The following is a 15,819-nucleotide window of genomic DNA, read 5'->3' as shown; positions in this document are numbered from 1 at the left end:
TAGCTAAAACCTGAAGAAAAGCCTTCAGTTTTGACTCTAAGTGCTAAAACCATTAACTTAATACTAGTTTGATCAATCTGTACGTACGTAGCCAAATAATTGCTTCGTCCTCTAGCTTCTTTCCTGTGTGTAAATGGCTTTTCATCTTCTATACCTTCTTTGCTTCATCCTTCTCGCGCTTCTCCCTTGTTCCACCATGGCTCAAACGTCGAAAAACATATCCTTAGGCTCATCCCTCACTGCACAAAACGACGATAACTCCTCCTGGCCATCCCCATCTGGTGAGTTTGCTTTTGGTTTTCGACAGATTGAGAAAGATGGTTTCTTACTAGCCATCTGGTTCGATAAAATACCAGAGAAAACAATCGTGTGGTCAGCCAATAGGGACAGCCTTGTGCCACAAGGATCAAAAGTTGAGCTCACCAGTGGTGGCCGATTTGTGCTCAATGATGCAAAGGGCAGTCAAATATGGTCTGCCAATTCTTCTAGTACCGGTGTTTCCTATGCAGCTATGCTCGACCCCGGAAATTTTGTGCTGGCTAACCGAAACTCCACCTACTTGTGGGAGAGTTTTGATCACCCAACTGACACAATGCTTCCCACACAGAGTCTACAACAAAGTGGCAAACTTTTTGCTCGCTACACGGTGACAAACTACTCGACAGGTAGATTCATGTTTTCACTACAACCTGATGGAAATCCCATGCTTTACACAACAAATTTCCCTCAAGATTCTGCCAATTTCGCATATTGGTCAGTCAAAAATACTGAAATTGGATTTCAAGTCATCTTCAATCAGTCTGGCCTTATTTACCTTACCTCGGAGAATGGGACCATACTTGATACAATATCAGGCAAGCCCATTGCAACGCAAGATTTCTATCAGAGGGCAGCACTCGACTATGATGGAGTTTTGAGGCACTATGTTTACCCTAAAAGCAGCAGCACAAGCGGGGAAAGGTGGCCTATGGCTTGGTCTACTTCCTCTTTCATACCGCCAAATATCTCTTTGTCAATTGTCGAAAAGGTAGGAATCGGTGCGTGTGGGTTCAACAGCTTGTATAGGATTGATAATACTTGTGAATGTCCAACTGGTTACAGTCCAATTGATCCAAATGATGAGCACAAAGGATGCAAACAGGACTTCGTTCCACAAAGCTGCAACGCACCGGCGGATGATTTTGACTTTCAAGAGGTGCCAAACACAAATTTTGCGGGTTTGGATTATGAACAATTTCAAGGGATGGCTGAGGATCGGTGCAGACAGAATTGCCTAGACGATTGCTTTTGTGCTGTTGCCATTTCCAATGCCGCCGGAGAGTGTTATATGAAGGGACTCCCTTTTGTGAATGGGTCGATTGATTCTAGTATTTATGGGACGAAAGCTCTTGTCAAATTTAGGAAACACAATTCTACTTCAAAAAAGAAAGATGATTCAACTTTGATCATTGTTGGATCAGTGCTCCTTAGTAGCTTGGGCATTCTGAACTTCATCTTACCTCTGATCACATATGTGGTTGTTTCTCGAATGTATTCTAGAAAAGCTGTGCCGGTTCATCCTAATTACCAAGGCATGAACTTGAAGTATTTCACTTATGAGGAGCTAAAAGAAGCTACGAATGAGTTCAAGGAAGAACTAGGCCGCGGTGCTTCTGCGACAGTTTTCAAAGGCGTTTTAGCGTGTGACGAGGGAAAATGTGTTGCAGTCAAAATTTTAGACGCGAAGCAGGTTAGAGAAAGTGATTTGGAATTCAATGCTGAAGTGAGAGCAATTGGGAGAACAAATCACAGGAATTTAGTCCAACTACTTGGATTTTGCAACGAGGGGCAGCACCGAATTCTTGTGTATGAGTTTATGAGCAAAGGTACACTAGCAAGCTTCCTTTTCGGAGACACAAGGCCAAGTTGGTACCAAAGAAGGCAAATTGCATTGGGTACTGCCAGAGGGCTCTTGTATTTGCATGAGGAGTGCAGCAGCCAAATTGTACATTGCGACATTAAGCCTCAAAACATTCTTCTAGACGACTCATTCACAGCAAGGATCTCTGATTTTGGATTAGCCAAGCTTTTCAGACTGGACCAGACTCGAACTACTACAGGAATTAGGGGAACAAAAGGGTATGTGGCCCCCGAATGGTTCAAGAACTTACCTATCACAGCAAAGGTGGATGTCTACAGCTTTGGCATTTTGTTGTTAGAGATCATTTGCTGCAGAAAGAAGTTCGACGAAGAAGCAGAAGATGGAGATCAAATGATACTTGCTGACTGGGCATATGACTGCTATAAGCATAAGAAACTACATCTTTTGTTGGAGAAAAATGATGAGGCAATTGAAGACATCAAGATGATGGAGAAGTACGTGAAGATCGCAATGTGGTGCATTCAGGAAAATCCATCACTCCGAACCACCATGAAGAAAACCATTCAAATGCTTGAAGGAACTGTCGAAGTCTCAAAACCACCAGATCCATCTGCTTACAGAAGTTCCATACTTTTAGACCCTGCACATTAGTTTGTGATCAATTCAAATTATTACAATAATGTTTGGCAATGCATGTATAATTTTTGGGATTACTGTTTAAGATTTCTCAATGTAAAGAATATTAAGGGTAAAACTGTAAGTGATACTTGCTTCAGGTTGTATAACAATAATCAATTTATGTTGCTCTAAGTGAGTAACAACCCCGAAGCTCATTTGTGCTTTGTAGAGTGGAAATTCCGTCCCTCCAGCCATGGAGTATGCAAAGAGTATAAGAGCGCTTAAAGCTTATATATCAAGTTTCTCTTCTCAACTTCACACATATTGGAAAGAGATAATCTATAACACACTGCTAAAAGAGAGAAGAAGATAGGTGAATTGGCCGGTGATCACTAATCTCACTCCAAGCTCCAAGAACTCCGCACTGCTGCTAGCAGCTACAATGTTGTGGGCACTGAGGGTGATTGTGATTCCATAGGAGAATTTTGTGCCGTGCTCGAATGCCTCAACTCCGCTCAGAAAATCACACAGTTGGATTATAGGTTTCTGCATATATATTCAAAGCAGAGCTTCCGCATCCTCAAACAGTTTGACAGAAGTGGAAACTGTGTGACCTGTGAAAATGAATTAATTAATTTCGAGAAAACATTCACCTGCAATAATCAATTGGATTTTGTGAGGAACTTGTTGAGTGTACCTTGTGAAGCAAATATCTGCTTCCCTTCACTTAAATTATGAGATCACTTGAAACTTCAAAGGAAACTGACAGCACAAAAAAAAAGAAAAACAAAAAAGAGTCTTTTAGTAAAAACCTTCTATTCATTAATGATACAGCGAAAAAGATAGTTCATGACTGATTCCTTCTATTCATTAATCATTATTCTTTTGGGAAACAAATTCATGACCCAGAATGGAAATTGATGCGGTATAATTACAATAATTATCCAAGAAAAGTTTCAGAATGTTGGTTGGCAAGTACGAAAAGAGATTCATTAAGTTCATCTATTAAACTCAACCTTCGATTTGGCTCAAAGGAGTTTTCAATTTACGTGCATGCATTTACATACACAGGGAATAAATTAGGAATCAGGTGTGCTTTTTACCTTGTAGCATCAGAAGTGTAAAAGGTATCTGGCCTAGATCCAAGTTTCATAAACTTCATGGCTGATTCCTTACTGTAGAAGTTATCAGTGCAACCAAGAACTGGAATCAAAGAAGGCCTCCTCTTTACTACCTGCTAATACCTTGAACATGCTTATCAGTAAGTTCAGTATTGGTAATTTTCTGGTACATTTTCCCCAACGTGTTCATCATCATCATCTTCAAGCATGACTTGTTCATTCTCTGAATCGATCTTTGACCCTTTTAAGCCTCCTCTGAAATTCCCCAACATATACACACATCAATTGAATATTGAACTTTGAAGAATTACTACAATCAAACTACTTGATCAATCATGAAGAAATTAACAGGGATCACGATCACTAAAAGTCATCTACATTAAATACAATTTGATTATTGATGAACTACTGGACACATACTGTAAAGACCTCAGCTTTCTTTAAAGCATAGGACAATGACTATTACCTATCTCTGATATGATCCTAAGAAATCTGAGTTAAGGGCAAGAGGATTTCAAAGCTAGCCTTAATGTGGGCATCAAATCCATGTCGGAGCAACTGAGCAAAAATTCAAATCAACATAAATTACAGGAGATGTTCTTAGTGCTTTAAGTCTTACGCCAGCTCCTTCATCAAGGAAATGGAAATGCCTTGCTTTCTTCATTTGGTCAGACATAACTCTGCAAGCATACTTCAACAAAGACCTAGGATCAGATTTTACATAGATATGTGGACAATAATGACAGGAAGTTACCAACTAACTTCAGTATATCCCTGTATCCATACTGCAAAACAGAAAAAAGAAAAAGAAACAATAAAAGATCAATTATCCATGAGCATGGATAATTAAACATAACCTCCTAGTTTGCATACCAGTTCTTACCACGATCTGACATCATAAGTTTTGATGTTCCTTTTGAAGAGGTGTAAATAGGTGAGTCTAACCTCAGAAAAAGAATCAGAGAAATACTTTGAATCTCTGTGTTTTATCTTCTTTAAGACTAAATCCACTTCCATATTGATCATCCATCTCTGCTTTTCCAATGAACTTTGATTTATCCCAATGCCCACTCCTCCAGTGAGGAATTGATCCATTGATCCAAAAGAACACTTTTGTTGGTGCCTCAGGTGTCAATCCAACCAAATATCTCCCAGTTGATGGATCATTCTCACTTTTCCAGGAAGTCATGACATTCTTTGTTCCAGATTTACTATCGAATCCTAGCATTTGTTCAAGTAAGATTGTATTGCTAGGGTGACTGAAACTATCCCATAATTGAACTCCTCCGACTTTATCTTCGACATAAAAGATTTCTTTGTCTGAAAGATATGCAACAACTGCAAAGGGGTTGGAAAAACCAAAATTGAATGATATATCGTTACAATGCCTAATGATCATAGATATGAAATCTTTACATTAAAACCAAATATATAAGAACCTGATTAAGCAAATTTAATGCATAGAATGAAGTATAGGACGTGTCAACAATGTAAACAGAGTAATTATTGCTTCAATTTCATGAAGCAGTAGACTTATAATAGAATGTAAAGAATGTAACTTCCAATGAGCAATGAGGCTAGTCGTAAATTTATGTAGTTAAGATAAAAAATGAAGAATTGGATTCAATGACGCTTAATCAATGATGATCCTCTAAATACTGAAATTTTTCCTGTAACTAAGTGGAGTAACGAAGAACTTGATTAGATAATCAAAGAGCGGACAGAATGAATGGTGAAAGCAGATGGTGTCAAATATCAAAATTTATTATGGAATCTGATATCCTGACTCATCGCAGCATATTCTGGAAAGGGACATTTCTCCAAAAAATATCAAGCCAATGATACGGAACAGATAAATAAAGCATATAGATATAACTTTAGCTTACTTGATCTTAGATAATCTGAGTTGAACAAATAAATGATAGTTTGTTGTTAACTGACACTCAAGTTTAGGAAGCTTTATGTCTGTCATAGGTTCCACTAAAATAAGAATAATACCAGTATATTACAGACAATTGTATGAAGAATCTAATATTGTATAAACTGAAGACTTCTAATTACTTTAAACCAAAAGTAGTGGGAATAACCTTTTGCATCTTTCCCCTTCTTTTTCTTCTTGTCAGCCTTGCCAGAAGATCCAACACAAAGATATGACATACTTGCAGGAATTTGTCCAAGTACAGCACCATCAAAACTGACAGTGGCCATTTCCTGCACAATAAGTAGAAGTCACAATCAAAAAAATAGTTCAGCATAGATAGGAAAGTCGCACCAGGAGGTTGAGAATATTTTACCTCAATCTGTGGACAGTCGACTTTACTCCTATGCAAAGTCGTATGAATGTCATGAGTGTATCCACCCTGCTGAAATGCAAAGTAAGAGAACATGATGTATAGGGTTTAGGGTTTAGTCTACAGTTCTGATTTCCAGCAAATTTAATCTATACAGTTCTTGAAATACCCTAAGAACACTCACCAATTTCCAAGGGCTTCTTGCCCTCTCTTGATTCAGAATTACTGCCAGTAAGTGATGCTACTGTCCTAGATGATGAGTCCAAATGCGGGTTCGCCTTTACAACACCCATTCTCCCAGTAGTCCAATGCAATCAATTCTCGACAACCTAAAAGCATACAGTAATCGTTAAAATCACAGTGGTCAAACAACACATTCCATGATTCATAATGCCCAGTAACATTGACACTCACATTGTTATACGAAACAACATATACTATTACAAATTTACAATAAGATAGATATCAGCTAATTAAAAGAAACGCAATTGTAGTAAACCTTTTAACTTTGGAATCTTTATTAAAGAACTGAACTCTAAAATCAAAGTCTAATCTAAAATGGCAGAGTTGATTACTTACAATCTAATCTAAATGAAACTCCTATACAACTAAATGACCCTCAATGCTGTAGTTAAGGAGCAAACCATGGAATGAATTTGCTAATCAGTCTTCTTTATTCATTTTATTGGTTCTATTTTTACATGAAATCAAGGTTTATCAATGCCAAAGTAGAAATTTTCAATTTTTAATACACAATCAAACCCCAAATCTGACAACACTTCATTGGCCTTGCAATACATTTTCAGCTACCATACTGGTTACTTGGTTAGCAGTGACTACTACATTATGGCTGTTATGCAATCTTACTAATTCTACAAAACCAAAACAAAAAATGTGTCCAGAATACACGATTCAATATTTATCTGTCCATTATCGATTTATCTCAATCTAGAACCCTATTTATCATCATGAAAAAAAAAATGGACGGAGGTACATGATCAGGTACCAGGTTAAATTGGGTTGCAACCCGTTAAAGTGAGTCAGAACTTCTGACTTCTGAGAAAGCATTTACTTGGTGACTTTACGTGGGATATCAGAAGAAAGTCAAAGAAGAAAACCCATTCGTGCAGCAGATCGTGCCTGAATAAAGAAATTACACATAAAACAACCATTTGAGCTTATAAATGATCAGAAGAACCTCAAAAAAAAAAAAAGCGATGAGCCAAAGCCAAGAGTGAGTTGGCAGAGCTACGAACGAACAAATTACAGCAAATAGCCACAAAATCTGTCTTATGATGCAGGCTGCATTCAATGTATACTATATGAACCCAAAATCCAAAACAAATGAGGCAAAGCAAAAGAAACACCCAAAGCACAGACCACTTTAAATGGCAATCAATTAGAAGAAACTATCAAAGGCAAACTCAGGATGATGAAATTTTATATAAAACTCTTAATCGAACAAAATTGACCGCAAAATTTACATAAAAGAAGTTAGCTTTTACCTTTAAAGATTGAAACTTTGAATGTGAAACGGAAATTCCCTAATTGGGAACAGACTGAAATCGACCAAGACATCCCTTCCTCCTCTCTAGACTTTCCCTCAGCAAATCTTCTTCTTCTTCTGATTGGCAGCGAAAAGTCCTCAAGAGTTAAATCGATTAGTTTCAGGTAGCCTCCTTGGAATTCTGTTTTGGCCAGCAAAGTTTTTTTTTTTTTTTTTTTTTTTTGATGGTGTGCAGAGAATATATTTGCTGTAAGAAAACAGAAAATCCATTAGTAATTTACAACATCAGAGAATAAGTATCTTACTTTAGGTTGACTGATGCAGGTTGTGAGTGTGAAAAAGGTAAACGCATTTTTCTTCACGCATATTTCTCATGCTTATTCAGTATGTAAATTAGGAAGGTATATCACATTAGGATTCAAGGGAAGAAACAACAAACTATACTGATGTGACCAAACTTAAATGCAGTTAAACTGATCTATTTGCTGCTCTACCTGAAAGCTTTATAAGAAACTAACATTTTCTGATAATGTAATGATTCAGGTTATGGCTATGTTTAAAGAACGTCAGGTTGATTCGGAAAGTGATGTCCTGGGTGCCCCCCAAATCCACAAAACAAACAATGAAAGGTGTATTGAGTAATAACCACAACAAAAACATAGAAACTTCCACAATGGAAAAATAAGGTTTCTTAATCTAAACATTCACCATTCTGAAACCTAAAACATGATTTCCAACTGTTAAAATGTCATTTACAAAAGGGGAGTAAGCGTTTAAATAACTGCATTTTGTTAACAACTAATAGGGACGCAGGGAATTAGGATACATTAGGAGTTTAAAACTTAAAAACCAATAGAATTGAACTTAAGTTATTATAACTGATCAATCTAGTAATGAGGTCTTAAGTTCAACTTTTGTTTCCGTAGTCAAACTTATATCATGATACATACGTGGGACTTATTATATTCTCAGCGACCCTATCCTTCACTTGAGTTGGAGCTTACAGTCAAGTTTAGATGCATGGTAATGTGATCTTGACATGTCTAATTATCATAATTTCTTTATGGTAGATAAACCCTCTCATGTTTTCTTCTTTTGTTTTTGTGATAATGGAATAGAAAACTTACACTAAAGAGAGAAAAACAAACACACTGCCCTAATTCCTTTTGCTGCAATTTATACACTTCAAAAAGATAATCCTCATACCTTGGAAGCTTCCAGCGAAAATGATCAACACAGTTGCAGGAGTAATGCCTGCCCTGCATAATATAAAAGGAAAGCATAAAACTTTATCCAATGAAGATACAATTACCTGAGCACAGGTCATAATTTGTTCAAAAAAAACTGAAAACCCAAAGAATTTTATCTTCTACACAGTTTTTTCATCAATCAAATAAAGAAAAATCATCAAACCCAAACCCTTTGCACTGTTTCCGAGTAATCAAATAGAGATATATGAACCACCCACCAAGAAAGTCTGTTCAATTACACAAACACAAAAGCATTGACTCTTTCACTGGATGCAACCAAAGCCAAGAACTCAGAGCTTAATCAAAACAATAGCAACCATTACCAAATTCAAACCAAAAAAAAAAAACACAAATGAAATCAGAACTCATGCCAACAAAACATTGAAAAATTCACAAATTGTAAGATACCCAAAACATTAACAGCTATGAATCTGGAGAAAGAAAAAAAAAACAGAGAACTGCAATCTAAATTTCAAATATGTACCCATATCACCCTAAATGAAAGCTTTATGCTATAAATTAATTGTTGAAGTAGAACTGAAATTTCTGCTGAGATCGGAAGGCGTCTCTCAAAATTCAACATGATTAGATCAGTTACTGACAAAAAGTGTTCAGTAACTTTCACCACTGGTAACTACCTATTTTTTGGTTTAAAATTTTCAAGCTATGCTAGGTGAGTCTCTTTATAAAATACTGAGTCTTTACTATGTATGGCCTTTTTCGTTGCTGTTAATTAGATGTCATCAAAGATTAGACCTTGTTGACTTAGATCCTAACTAGTGAACAGTTATGAAACAGTCGAACATAGTGAACCGCCCTTTCATAGTTTCTAAAGGGCTCTTGTATTTGCATGAAGAAGAGTGCAGCAGCCAAATCGTACATTGAGACATTAAGCCTCAAAACATTCTTCTAGATGACTCCTTCACAGCAAGAATCTCCGACTTCGGATTGGCCAAGCTTTTGGGAACAGACCAGACTCGAACCACAACGGTAATCAGGGGAACGAGAGGGTATGTGGCCCCTGAATGGTTCAAAGCTAGATATCACAGTGAAGGTGGATGTTTACAGCTACGGCATTTTGCTATTAGAGATTATTTGCTGCAGAAATCATTTTGAAGAACATGCTGAGAATGAAGATCAAACGGTACAAGCTGATTGGCCTATGATTGCTACAACCAAATGAAACTGCATCTGTTAGTAGAGAACGATCATGAGGCGATGAACGACATCACGAATGTGGAGAAATACGTGATGATCGCATTGTGGTGCATTCAAGAGGACCCAACACTTAGACCCACCATGAAGAAAGTCATACATACTGATGCTTGAAGGAATTGCCGAAGTCTCATCTCCGCCAGATCCATCCTCACTTACAAACTCAACTTAAGTGAGTAAAACTCTACTTGTGTTTCTTCATCAAGGAGTCAAAACCATCAACCTATGTCTGATATATCAATGTCTCAGTACAAAACATTGTTTCTTAAGAGTTTTCAATGTTTATTCAATAGTCATTGTTCACTGAGAGATAAAATCATGTATGCACTGAGAGATAGAATCCCTAATATCACAGAAACACCATGACCATTTGCACTTACCCAACTTTTCACTACAACTGCAAGCAAATGAGTTTCACCTTTCAATTCTGTTAACTTTTTACCATAGCTCTCATTACTTCATTTAGTTTGCATTTGCAGATAATCAAAACAAAATGCATCATTCAATTTGAAAGAGTCATTTTCACAAACACATAGATGGCAACATCATCTCCACAAAACCCATTTCATTAAGAACTCGAAAATCAGGCAAGATATACAACCAGATCTACTTCATAATTCTTCAAAACCAGATTTCTTAATCTAAATAAGCCAAAAACCAAATCTACATCAAATTATAAATACCAAAGCAGAGAGGATAAATCTGAGTTTTTTCTAAGCCCTCTCGCCTCTGATTCTCCTAGCAAGCTGAATATCCTTGGGCATAATAGTAACCCTCTTCGCATGAATAGCACACAGATTCGTATCCTCAAAAAGCCCCACCAGATACGCCTCCGCCGCCTCCTGAAGCGCCGCCACGGCGCTGCTCTGGAATCGGAGATCAGTCTTGAAATCCTGAGCAATCTCCCTCACAAGCCTCTGGAACGGAAGCTTGCGGATCAGAAGCTCCGTGCTTTTCTGGTACTTCCTGATCTCTCTCAGCGCCACCGTTCCCGGCCTGAACCGGTGAGGCTTCTTCACTCCTCCGGTCGCCGGAGCCGACTTCCGGGCTGCCTTGGTCGCCAGCTGCTTCCTCGGCGCCTTTCCTCCGGTGGACTTGCGAGCGGTCTGCTTGGTACGAGCCATTGAGAAGGAAGAAGAACTAGGGATTTTAGGGTTTTGGGAATTTAGGGTTTAGGGATTGGGATTTCAATTGTGGATTTGGGGACGAAATGGTGGGTTGTATTTATAGGGGCAGAAGCGGGAGGTTTGAAATGGAGGGGGTGGGGAATAGTGAATATGGAGCGTTGATTTGTTTTGTTTTAGTTTGGGCGGTTCAGATTTGTTTCTTCTTGTGCTCCACATAGATTGCGATCCGCGTGCTCTGGAAATGGCCAATGGAATTGCTTTGTTAAAGCGGGGAGTTTTAGAAGTTGTAAAATTTGAAAGAGTTTGGGTCCCGCGTTGGTTTTTCCTCTCGGTTTTGTTCATATGAGGCCTTAAATATGCTTAGGCCCAAATGTTTGTGTGATAAGCCTAAAAGAAGGGAGAGGATCAGAGACCTGAGCTGCCTGAGCTTTCTTCTAGATCACGACACGTGTCCAACTTACATCTAATGGTCTACAACTCTTCTTTTCCTTCCCTTTATCTCTCTCATCAATTCTCCCTTATCCTCGAAAATCTCTGGGCTCTGCTCCTGGATTGTTTTAAATGTCCGGTTGAGTGTGTCCCTCACGTAATCCTGCACCGCCACTGCCTCGCTCCTCCGCCCGCGCCGGGGCTTCCTCGGAATTGTGAAAGGCTGGTCTTTTTATCCACCTTCATTTCCGCCGGCCGCGGTTTTCTGGCGCCGGGGTTTTGGCTTGGCTCCGTCCGGGTCCTGCTCCTAATCGGGTTTTCTCGAAACGGCGCGGCAAGAAAGGGATTTTGGAGCGCGGGTACAGAGTAGAGAAGGGCCGTGCCATATGGCTGGGAGGCAAATTTGAAGGCTCTCTTCTGTTCCTCTCTCTCACGACCTGCACTTCCAGCTTTTGTGCACAATTTTCAGCTGCAACAAGTTCACCGTCGACGCTTCGATTGGTTTTGGTTTGGGCGATTTCCGGTGTGAGATTCGAAATCCTTCAATTTGTTTGATTACTTTTTGGTTGATTTTATTCTCTTTATCAATGCTTTTCTGGGTCTATCGCTGATGGCTTACAATAAAGAGGAATTAGAAGAGTGAGCTTGTTTGGATTGATTCATGCTTTTCTGCATTTTGGATTGATCTGCTTCTTTTTCATCACTCGGAACCAATTAGTTAGTTTGTGAACTTTTTGAATTCAGAGAAGAAAGGAGTACGTGGAGAATACATCTTCTTGATGATGACCATAAGTATTACTGAGGCTCGTACTTTCATTTGCTTCTCTAATTTTGAAGCAGCTCAGTTTGAAGAGCTCTTCCAATATGAGTGCTGCGGTTCTGAAGAAATTGAAAGCATAAGAAGTTGCTGGTGGAGCCAAGGAAGTATACAGAGAAGGCAACCAAGTTTGTGAGTCCAGAATTCTCAATATCAATGTCTGTTGCACCCAATGAATTTTCCATCTGCAACCAATTTCTTATATAGTAACTATAACAATCTGCACTTGACACTTACTAAACTAAAAAAGCACAACCAACAGCAAACCAATGCAGCTACAGATTGATTACACGCATTTTTATGCATGTAATTGTATTTAAAACACTAGAAATAAGTTAATCCTCAAGTCAATTATTATGTAATTAATCTATTTTTATTTATTTTGTAGGAAATATGCAGAGTTGTGGATTTCGGAAGAAATTGTGCAAAAATGGAGCTAATTGGAGTTATCGACAAAAAGACGGAAAGTCAACAATGGTCAGCGAGTCAATGCAAGCAAATATGTGAATAACATTGGTTTGAGCTCGGAGAAAGCAACAGAAGAAAAAGAAAATTGAAGCAAGGTCGTATTAATTAATTATTTGATTAATTAATCCTTGTATTAATTAATTAAGGGATTAATTAATCAACCTCAGCCAAAATTTCATGTATAGCAATTAAACCATAATTGCTTAATTAGCTTGAGTATTGGCTAGCTAGCACGTGCCAGACCATCCTTCCTTTCTCCTTATCCACTCCTAGGCTGCCACGTGGCAGCCCATTCCATCCTTCCCTCTTCCTGCACGAACAGCCAGCCATATATATATATTAATCCCTATCTCTTCCGGGGAGGATACCAGCGCCGAAAACACAAAAAACAGAGGCAGCCCCTTTGGGCTGCTCTCTTTCTCAACCTCTCCTCCTCCCTCTTCATTTTCTTTAGTTTTATTTTGGGAATTTAGAAGGACTCACTCAAGGCTTCAAGGGAATCATCATCAAGAGCATCACACCTCTATTTTGGGTAGTTGGGTGAAGAAATTGCTTGGTTCATACTGGCCCATGGCTAGGAGTGACCAAACTAACTCTCCCCTCTCTTCCTTATTATCTATTCCATAATTTTATTTGCTATTGATGATGTATTTAACTATGGATAGTGAGTAGTTCAATTTTGGGAGTTAGGGTTGTGAAGCCCTAACTCATCTTGTATAAATATTGATGCTTTAATTTTAATAAATGCAATTTCCATTGTGTATGCTTTAAATCCGAATTTATTGGTCCTTAGAAGCATGTTTCTAGGCTTTGTCACCCTTTGAAATTATGTTGTGGGCAATTGTGATGAATGGATTGATAAATTGACAACTTATTGGTCTTGTTGCATCTAGGATTTAAGTGTGGTAACCATTAGCTAGCTTAATTGTAGCTAAGCTTGCTTGGGTCTCTATTATCTTGCACTCTAGGCCTCTAATTTTGGATATTGCGGCCTTAACCGGCGTAATGCCCAAATTAGAGAGTTGATTGTGGCCTTAACCGGCATAGTCAATACACCGAAAGGATAATTGGTTTAGTAGCCTTAACCGGTACTAGATACGGGACTTGACACATATAGGAAATGCATGCATTTGTAAAATTGGCATTGATATTTGCAAGATAGTTAGTGTGAATCACCTGACACTCCCATGTTTCCATTAATTTGAAAACCAAAATTTAATTTTCTAGTTCGTTAATTAGTTGTTTAGTTTACTTTTCGGTTGCGTTTAATTTAGTTAATTCACAATTCAAAACTCTCTACAATTTTCGACTCATTTGTGCATATCCACCACTAGGCTCTTAGTTTTGATTAGGCTTTGGTGAAAACTAAAGCCGAGCATTGCTAAGGCTTGGTGCCTTAGATTAGCATTTTTATTTTTTTTTCTTTTTTTCTTTTTTCTTTATTTGCTTAGTGACTCTAGTTCCGACTATCTAAGGATTCTGGGTTAGCCACTAATCCCCGTGGTACGATAAACTAAGGTCCAAATACTTCCCTTACTTGACAACGATTTGTACGCTTGCGAGAGTTTATGAGTCAAGTCAATGGCGCCGTTGCCGGGGATTAGGGTTTCATAGCCTTAATCCCTTGGTAAATCGGTTCTTTAGTTCACTTTAGCATATTTTTATTTCTTTATTATAAAAAAATAAAAAAATTTGTTAGTTTAATTAATTTAGTTTTATTGTTTTTTGTGCTTAGTTTTTTATTTTCTCTTTAATTTTTGGTTACTAATATCATTTTGGAAATCCATAGGTGCTTATTTCTTATCACATTGAGTTATGGATCAATGGAGTTATGGATGGGAAGATCCGAGGGGATATGAGCAAGAATGTTTCTATGGTGGAGGCCATCATGAGTGGAATTCTCATGCGGTGGGTTCTATGTCTTCTTGCAATGAAACTTGTGCTTTGTGTAATTCTCCGTGGCATTCACCTTTTGAGTGCTCTTTGAGATTTGAGTGCCCGGATTTTATGCAAGAGTGTGAGTACAAGATGGGCATGTATCAAGAGACATTTGTACCCGATGCATATTCACATGAAGCTTATGAGCCTAGTAAGGAATTCGTTGAAGGACTATTAGCTCAATTGCATGCCTCCCAAGCTCTATTGCAAGCTTCCCAAGCCCAATTGCAAGCTTCCCAAGCCCAATTGCAAGCCTCACAAGCTCAATTGCAAGCTTCTCAAGAAATGCTTGCACATTCCAATGAGCAACTTGAGGCAAGTTTTGCACAAGAGCCACCCTTCCCAATTTTTCATGAGCATGAATCTTTCTTTGACCAAATGGAGCCTAATTCAAGAGAAGAAGTATATTATGAGCATTATGAGCAAGAGTTGCCTATTCAAGATCGAGATGGTGATGTTCATGAACAAGAAAGTGAGCTTGGTTATGAAAGTTTCAATGCAAGTCGGGTGAGAGACTACACTTCGGAGGAATTGGTGCAATATTGGAAATCTAAGCTTCCAAATGGAGGGGAGATATTTGAAAATGATTCCGAAGAAGATGATAGCTTGTCTAGTGAGGAGGATGTGGAGTTTAAAGTCATACACCATAATCCCTTGTTCATCGAGGAGGATGCGGAGCTTCAAGCCATATACCATAATCCCTTATTTGTTGAGGTTGATATTCCCACGGAGGAAGAGAGTCCTTCAATACTTTGTGATGGTGAAGAAATTAAAGAGGCAAGGACTTTCTCTCCTCCCACATCCATGGAGATCCATCATGAGCTTCCCAAGGTGGAGAGTAGAACATTGAGCACTTATGTTCTTAATGAGAGGATTGGGATCAAGGTACTTTTACCTCCCAATCCACCATTGAGTGGTCAATGTTTCTACAATGAAGTGATGGATTGGAAAGGAAATGGAACACTTGCACTCACCCTTTCCCATCACTCTCAAGAACTTCTACCACCTATTGTTCCTATGGGCATCATTTCTACACCACTTGAGAATGAGAAGGCAAGGATAGCTCCTAGAAGAAAAATTGAGAAGAAGAGGAAGATTAAGAAGCTATACTTTTGGCCACCAAATGGAGTATTCTTATGTAGCTCTTGGTCTTGTCTCTATGACACATCGAAGAGTC

The 15,819-nt window shown here is 38.4% G+C and overlaps 2 protein-coding genes and 1 long non-coding RNA gene across 3 annotated transcripts; 1 reads left to right on the top strand and 2 right to left on the bottom strand.

Moving 5' to 3' along the window:
* On the top strand, positions 1–2,689 carry LOC133733777 (G-type lectin S-receptor-like serine/threonine-protein kinase LECRK3). The gene has a single exon (XM_062161415.1). The coding sequence runs from the start codon at positions 134–136 to the stop codon at positions 2,510–2,512; it is 2,379 nt and encodes a 792-aa protein (XP_062017399.1). The 5' UTR covers positions 1–133; the 3' UTR covers positions 2,513–2,689.
* A 1,172-nt stretch (positions 2,690–3,861) lies between these two features.
* LOC133733780 (uncharacterized) lies at positions 3,862–9,406 on the bottom strand. The gene is made up of 6 exons (XR_009857889.1): positions 8,605–9,406; positions 7,397–7,645; positions 6,076–6,220; positions 5,895–5,963; positions 5,688–5,811; positions 3,862–4,938 (listed from the first exon to the last, which is right to left on the bottom strand). It is a non-coding gene; the product is annotated as an uncharacterized LOC133733780 (long non-coding RNA).
* A 1,007-nt stretch (positions 9,407–10,413) lies between these two features.
* LOC133733778 (histone H3.2) lies at positions 10,414–11,069 on the bottom strand. The gene has a single exon (XM_062161416.1). The coding sequence runs from the start codon at positions 10,985–10,987 to the stop codon at positions 10,577–10,579; it is 411 nt and encodes a 136-aa protein (XP_062017400.1). The 5' UTR covers positions 10,988–11,069; the 3' UTR covers positions 10,414–10,576.
* Between the last annotated feature and the right edge of the window lie 4,750 nt (positions 11,070–15,819).

Source organism: Rosa rugosa, chromosome 2 (assembly GCF_958449725.1).
Source record: "Rosa rugosa chromosome 2, drRosRugo1.1, whole genome shotgun sequence".
NCBI lineage: Eukaryota > Viridiplantae > Streptophyta > Magnoliopsida > Rosales > Rosaceae > Rosa > Rosa rugosa.
The sequence above is the reverse complement of the archived record's forward strand: the minus strand, read 5'-3'. Positions and strand labels throughout refer to the sequence as shown.

Coding starts and splice junctions, on each gene's coding strand:
- LOC133733777 (XM_062161415.1), top strand. CDS start 134: ATGGCTTTTCATCTTCTATACCTTCTTTGCTTCATCCTTCTCGCGCTT.
- LOC133733778 (XM_062161416.1), bottom strand. CDS start 10,987: ATGGCTCGTACCAAGCAGACCGCTCGCAAGTCCACCGGAGGAAAGGCG.